This window comes from Rhizomucor pusillus (assembly GCF_041956525.1).
Source record: "Rhizomucor pusillus strain CBS 183.67 unplaced genomic scaffold VTP01scaffold_7, whole genome shotgun sequence".
Taxonomy (NCBI): domain Eukaryota; kingdom Fungi; phylum Mucoromycota; class Mucoromycetes; order Mucorales; family Lichtheimiaceae; genus Rhizomucor; species Rhizomucor pusillus.
In genome coordinates, this window is record NW_027192149.1 from 133,378 (window position 1) to 140,020 (window position 6,643).

Consider the following 6,643-nt stretch of genomic DNA (forward strand, 5'->3'; position numbering starts at 1 on the left):
GTTGCTCCATAGGTCAAACAGTGTCTCTTAGCGCAGTGACAAACCATGGCATCTTCCGGTTATTCGTTTTGTACGCGGCATCCATCGAAATAACTTTTGGGAATTTCCAAGCAGGATGCAATAGCCGAATGATGAACGAAAAATACAAACTGCAGAGAACGATTTTCGCCTTCTTGCTTGACGTTGCATCGCTCTTGATATCCGTCTTGCTCCAGGGCTTGTACAAGACGGATGTGTCGTTGTTGAAAACGTTTCGCCGAAGGGTCGAGATATCCCAAGTACTGAGTCATGCGAGCGCCGGTCTGATAAACCAACGCCGGAGAATGGATGTTTATGAAGGCCAAGCGAGTTTATTTACAAGACTCGGATCAACCATAAGCTTCAGCGAACCAAGCGCAGCGAAGCGAAGAGTGAAGCGCTTGTGACAAAATAAAATGGGGTAGGAAAATACGGAAAAAGATTATGAAAAAAGACGTGATATTTATAATGCTGTCAAGGGACAAGAAAATATATGCATTTGAACAAAGGAATGACGGGAAATAAAGAAGCCATCTAGTCTTTCTTATCGTCGTCGCAAGCATGAATGGATCTCTTTGTATAAATCCTTTTGATTCGAAAGGACGCTTTTATGCTGTAAATTGCACCCTCAGTCTCCTCTACAATAACTACATAAGCGATTATTGTCTGTCCGAAAATGACTAGTATCTGTCTGTCCGTAGCAAATTCACTTTTCATGAGCCGTTGCTAGAGTAACAGCAACCGCAGCAAATATAGCCGCAGCGACGCCAATGACCCCCAAACTGTGGGATTCTTCCAGAACGTTTACGCCAATACTGTAAATAATAAAGTATCCTCCTCCGGTGTCGCTTCATGAATGAAGGATATAACTTATTGGAAGCAATTCTATCTGGTTCCCCATACGTAACAAGCGTGGAAAGGTGACAGAAACAGGAGAAAAAGGTGAAAAATCGGAGTTCAAGCACAGTGTTTTCCTTGCGCCGTCCAAATTGCCAGGGGCCGGAACTTTGTGGAATATCTGTGACCAATCAAATTCATCGCAAGAAAATTTTTTTGCGGAGCGTAAAAGGCTTTTGAAAAGGTATAAAAAGGCGAGCATCCCAGGGCCATCGCTTTTCCGTTATCCTTGTGCTAGGGCAAAACCACGCAAGTGAGGTGTAAACTGATGCTGGTTTATTGCTGGTTGAAAACTACAACCAATACCCCGTCCGTCGTACTCTCCGGAGTGCAACGGCAATTTTTGGCGGCCTTTCGGCCTACATATTTAAAAAAGAAAATGAAAACTATGAAGAGGGAAGGGGGTGTGTGCGCGCATGTGGAGAAGGCTGTTAGTTTGTAAAATTTTCAATGAGACAAGCTCTAGACATCCAAAGAAAACTCTTTTGTCATATTGTTATTCGTTATTTCAATGTGGCAGACATTCAGATCGCTTGCAAAGGGAGACGTAAAGAACGCTCATCCACCGGTGATCACGTCGTCTTTACGTATCTTATTTGCAGAACCAGAGCGTGCAGATTGACTATGGCAAAGAATTTACAAAGAAAAACGTAAAGATGGGTCGTTCAGTTTCGATCACTGTGTCTTACACCATTTCTGCTTGCAGGTCAAGAAACATGCAGACTGACAGTGACACACATCGTCAGTCTTGGCGTTCTTGTTATGATCTTTGTACGGATCAGTTACTTGAGCACAAGACCCTTGACCCTATTCCGACACCGAAGTACTCATTGGTCGTCTTGAATCGTATTTCTTTACAGATTCCAGAGCTGATTACAATTTCGGGGAGCCACCCTCCGTTTTATTTACAACTATATATTCTCCTCTCCTGTTAGTTACGAAGAGTTGGAGGAAGATGCGGCAGCCTTGCTCATCTCAGCCAAGTGAGCCTCCTTCAGCGTCAATTCTTTCTTGAGGTTCTCGATATATGTTTCGAATCGTTTCTATATGATTGACGCATTAGTTTCGCAGCTCAAACCAGTTTGGGCATGTATTGATTTTCCTTACCTTCAAGATAGCGTTGGGTGCAGTGAGTAGATCGTGCGTCTTTCTCTGGATTGCTTGCTTGATTTCTGCAATTTCTTGCCGTTTTTGTTCTATTGAAGATGTTTAGAAACGAGTTTCCAATGAAGCACATGAATTCACTTGCCTATTTCTCCTGTTTCTCCACCCTCTTCTTCTTCCTCTTCTTCGCTTTCTTCCTCTTCTTCTTCATTTTCATCCTCGTCATCTTCGTCGCGTGCTCCGGCCATTTGCTCCAGGTCTCTTTCAATAGCAGCCGCAAGATCTTCGTCGCTTTCGCTCTCTCCGGCATCGCTCATATCAATCTCAATATCTTGAGTGCCCACATCAGATTCGTTCTCCATTTCTAGGTCGCGGGTGTCCAGGGTTTCTGGAATATACCAGTTAGCATGGTGGAGCCATACAAGCACGCAAACAGACTTACCATATTGTACGTCTTCTGCCGTAGCATCCACCTCCAGCAGACGCTCTACTTCTCGCTCTACTTCTTCGATTGCCTAAATCCAGTTTTCACGAAAGTTAATGAAATGCACATAATTCGCAAATGTAGTAAGTAATACGTTACCCTCTTTGATAACTTTTTGCGGAATCGGCGCTTTCGAACATGTTTCAGCGGAGGTCCCAAACCATGCGGATAACTATATGGATCTGATGATTTCTCTGCTGCAGTTGTTGGTCTGTTTAAATCATCTGGTGCGGTTTCCGGTTCAACCAGCAGCATCTGAAATGCGAAGCTGTAAGCAACAAATCCTTATAATCGTACGGTTGCAACGGGTCAACACACCTGCGAAATATCTGCCACCTTGAAGAACTGTTTCTTGTCAAGTGTCTTTTGTGACTCAATAATCGTCGGTAAATCCATAAGTGTTACGTTATATCGCTTTCCATCAATGTAGAAATGGCCACGTCGGCTATCTGCAACAAAGCAGGATGTCAGTTGATGCATATACAAAAATATTTAGTCAAGGCAAGCCGACCTTTGAACTGCATTTTTACGTCCTCTGGTATCTCTCGCTTTCGTACATATTCTCGTAATCGTTCACACATCTCGTCTTGAGGCATTCTTAAAATCAAATGCTCTTCAATAGTGGGCTCAGGCTCGTCTTCGTCCTCTGAACCGCTGAGTGCTGCTGCTTGCACTGGCGTAGATAATCCATTCGTACTGCTGGTAGTAAGCTTGATCTTTATTCGCTTGTCTTTTGAATCTCCATGTAGTCGCTTGCGTTTTTGCGGTCTGTTGCTTTCAATCTCCATGGTAGGGTATGTTCGATAGAATTGAGAGACAAGTAGGAGGAAAAAGTGGGAAAATGAGGTCTAAGCTATTTGCATCAATAGGTATCAGAATATTATAGCACCGACGTTGACTAACCCAAATTTTTTTCTCTCGAGAGGCTACGGTCAGTAACTAGCTTGGTTCTGCCGCAGTCAAGTTGAAATTTTTGAGTGAGACTGAATCTCATGTCTTTACTTCGTCCACGGCGGAAGCATGGAAGAGGTTGGTTATCATCTGATAGCGCTCTGGAGATACCACTATGCGCGATATTGGAAACTGCGGCAGCGTCTCTGCTACAAGTAGTATGTCGTACTATGCCAGAAAGACGTCTTGGCCTTGCCTTTGACGAATTTACCGTCCCGACGATACTTGTGGATCTGGATCCTCTTGAAGCAATATCCACATGTCTTTGTTGTATTGTATTCATCGATGGTGTACAATTTGTCTGGCTCAGCTGCCTTGAGGGTTTGTCCGAGCTTTTTAAGACTTCCACTACATGCATGACCTTTGACTCTGCTGTTTACTTGTTCCCAGTTACCGAGGAAATGGATGACTGATGTCTTCTTCTCTGGTTCATTGGATAGAAAGACTTTCCTCGGAATTCCCTGGTTCTAATTTGCTTGACATTTGTTTCTTGTCCCTGGTCCCGTAGCGCTCGATGAACTTTTCGAAAGGTAGCATCGATCAACCCTGTTTTGAGTTCTACTGGTTTCGGGCAACGTTCAACGTCAGTATCGATATCAGCAATCTGATCAGTATCCTCTTGCAAAGCTTCAAAGCGATTGATGTCTTCAAATAGAGATCGTATCCTCCTTGTAGATATCGTTGCGGTGGTGACACGGCCAGGATCAATACCCTTGATTCCGAAGTTCGTTGTCCTTGCAAATCTCATAGAGGAGTTCTTGTACCAAACCTTCAGCAGATAAATTGTTGGAGCAAGGTAGAGGGGCATCTTGGCCTTTCAGTTTTCTGTTCAAGTGATTTAGCTTGTTTTGTTTCAATGCAATGGTCTCCTCTTCCTCTTGAATCTCTAGATAGAGAGAGTCGGCTTTCCCGCGTGCTTCTTTCAATTGGCTATATAAGGTTCTGTTCCAGCCATGTTGTTTCTCTGCTGTTCTCGATTTGTTGCCGGCATCAGCTCTCTCCTTCTCCGCTATTGTCAGTTTACGTCTTAAACTGGCTACTGTAGCTTTCTTCTTCAGAACAGAGCTTAACTCTTCCATCTCTTGTTCAATTCGGTCGCATTCTTCATCCGTTAAAATTGATTTTGTTTGTGCAGCATCCTTTTCCCGCTTCCGCTTCCGCTTGCGGTTAGCTCGTACAATCTTGTAACCGATGACTCGTATTCGATACTTGTCAATGTAGCATAATCGCCACATCGGCTGCCGCTTTTGTTCTTGAAGCAATATTTGTATCTTATCGACGTCAAAGAAGTTCCAAAATACATCCTTGGGATGCCATGTTGCTGTCTTGATGTCCGTGATCGGTGTTCCATCATATCGTAATATATGGGTCTTCGACATGATGTTGTATAATCCTGCGGCGCCGAGGTGCAATGACTGATCTTTTTCCACGTTCGGAAACATCATCCAGGGAATCTGCTGTGGCTGGAAGGGAGGACGACTTTGTTTGCAAGTTTGGCCACCGCGGCGCCATTGAATACATTTATTTGCGGTAATTCGTTCTTGTCATCACGTCTGGGCACGAATGGTCGTAGGAAATTGATAATGCGTGCCACTTCTTTTAGTTGGTCTTCCGTGGCTTCAGTTCCTCGATACAGCGCTCTCTTTACATCTTCCGGCTGTATATCTGTATTTGGTCCTCTCTGCTGTAGAAGGAATCGAAGGACGTTGAGAAATGCACGTAGCAAAGTTGCTGACGGTTCCTTCGGTGTCTGGTTGCTCTGCTAAGAAACCGTCATTATCGGTTTCGGTTTTTGTCTTCCTCCCATCTATATACTTACAGTGATCGGTGTATCCTCTTGCTCTTCAAAACTGTGTTTATCCTCGTCTTCAGATAAATTGAAAATATTACCCTCATATGCATCCTCCGTCCGGACATTTGATCTGGTTTGCTCTCGCGGTTGGGATATAGCAGATTTCAGTTTTTCGACCAGCGATTGAATAACCCAATCATGCTGCCCGGAGTCCAACTGCATCAAGTCCTTGACCTTTTGCTTGCCACCGCTTTTGTGTATTGTTTGTCCTTCTTCCTTCTTTTCCTCCACTTTTTCTTGGCGCTTTCGTAAAAACGTTTCCAATCTTCGTGGTGCCAAGGTAATCCGCAGGAGTGCAATAACTAAGACTCTGAGATCTCTGTCAAATCGTTTGCGCGACCAAAGGTTATCCATATTGGTTTTATATTGTCGGACAGCGTCTGCAATAGTAGGACTGTGCCTGAATGAAGCATCCTGTTTGTCACCATTTACGGCTTGCAGCAACAGTTGCCTTATTTATTTGAATGTCTTTGATTCCTTCTTTTCATTGATGGAGCGACCAACGCATCCAGACATAATGTTTGATAGATGTTCAGCAGTGTAAATTTTGCTCCGGTGAAATTTCTGGAGATCTTCTTGTACTGGCGCAACTCGCAGTTTTGTCTCTGCTTCCTTAACGAATTCGAAATTGGTTGCAAAGTCTCTAAAGTCGATGTCAACAGCTTTCGTCGTCGAATCCGGATATCCGCATATCTTAGATATTTCCCCAGTCGTGACTTTGTTGTAAATGCTTCAATAAACCTCGACAGAGATTTCATGTGTTTTGACACTATCTCTTGCTCCTTTCTAAAGGCTTCTTGGAGCACAGATGGTTCAAAATCGGAAAGCAGTATGTTCTGCAGGCTTGCAGTGACTGTCCGAATCGCTTTGTTGTTTTCCGGAAGATCACCATCGCCGTCATCCAGTGCTTGTTGCTCTCCCTCTTCCTGATCATTCGGTTCTATTGGCTCTGATACTTTTGCCTTGCCTTCCTCCAGATCATCCAATGACCTTTGATAAACTTTTAGCGGATTATATAAGTTTTACTGTCTCCTGATGTATGTGCCAATGTAACTTTGATTTGGTTTCTGTTCGTCCGACAAAGAGCTGAATAATTGCTTGTGAACTTCTTTATAAACCGCAGGTGCATTTTTCCGGCTGCGTTCTCGCGATAGAAAATCTTGCAAAGGGATCTTGTTTTTGAGAACTCGCTTCTGGTATGCATCTTCCAGAAACTTTCGCAGCTGCGTGTTGAAGGCTGCTTCAAGATTAGCCTGATCAATAGTCACCGTCACGGCTTGCTTTTTTAAACGTTCACCAGCGGTGCCACGAGCTTCTGCAGGTGCTGGGATTTTTCA

General features: G+C 43.9%; 4 protein-coding genes across 4 annotated transcripts; all 4 read right to left on the reverse strand.

The window, feature by feature from the left end:
• Nucleotides 1–59: 59 nt before the first annotated feature.
• Nucleotides 60–376, reverse strand: VTP01DRAFT_9528 (uncharacterized protein; the record flags this gene model as incomplete). Its single annotated transcript, XM_069388764.1, has 2 exons — nucleotides 60–302; nucleotides 359–376. 2 exons carry the CDS (start codon nucleotides 374–376, stop codon nucleotides 60–62), a joined length of 261 nt encoding a protein of 86 aa, XP_069239948.1.
• A 1,474-nt stretch (nucleotides 377–1,850) lies between these two features.
• On the reverse strand, nucleotides 1,851–3,291 carry VTP01DRAFT_9529 (uncharacterized protein; the record flags this gene model as incomplete). Its single annotated transcript, XM_069388765.1, has 7 exons — nucleotides 1,851–1,958; nucleotides 2,023–2,111; nucleotides 2,165–2,407; nucleotides 2,462–2,534; nucleotides 2,603–2,758; nucleotides 2,822–2,952; nucleotides 3,015–3,291. The coding sequence occupies 7 exons, from the start codon at nucleotides 3,289–3,291 to the stop codon at nucleotides 1,851–1,853; spliced, it is 1,077 nt and encodes a 358-aa protein (XP_069239949.1).
• Nucleotides 3,292–4,158: 867 nt separating this feature from the next.
• Nucleotides 4,159–4,833, reverse strand: VTP01DRAFT_9530 (uncharacterized protein; the record flags this gene model as incomplete). The annotated part of the gene is made up of 1 exon (XM_069388767.1): nucleotides 4,159–4,833. The coding sequence occupies one exon, from the start codon at nucleotides 4,831–4,833 to the stop codon at nucleotides 4,159–4,161; it is 675 nt and encodes a 224-aa protein (XP_069239950.1).
• A 62-nt stretch (nucleotides 4,834–4,895) lies between these two features.
• Nucleotides 4,896–5,660, reverse strand: VTP01DRAFT_9531 (uncharacterized protein; the record flags this gene model as incomplete). Its single annotated transcript, XM_069388768.1, has 2 exons — nucleotides 4,896–5,216; nucleotides 5,274–5,660. 2 exons carry the CDS (start codon nucleotides 5,658–5,660, stop codon nucleotides 4,896–4,898), a joined length of 708 nt encoding a protein of 235 aa, XP_069239951.1.
• Between the last annotated feature and the right edge of the window lie 983 nt (nucleotides 5,661–6,643).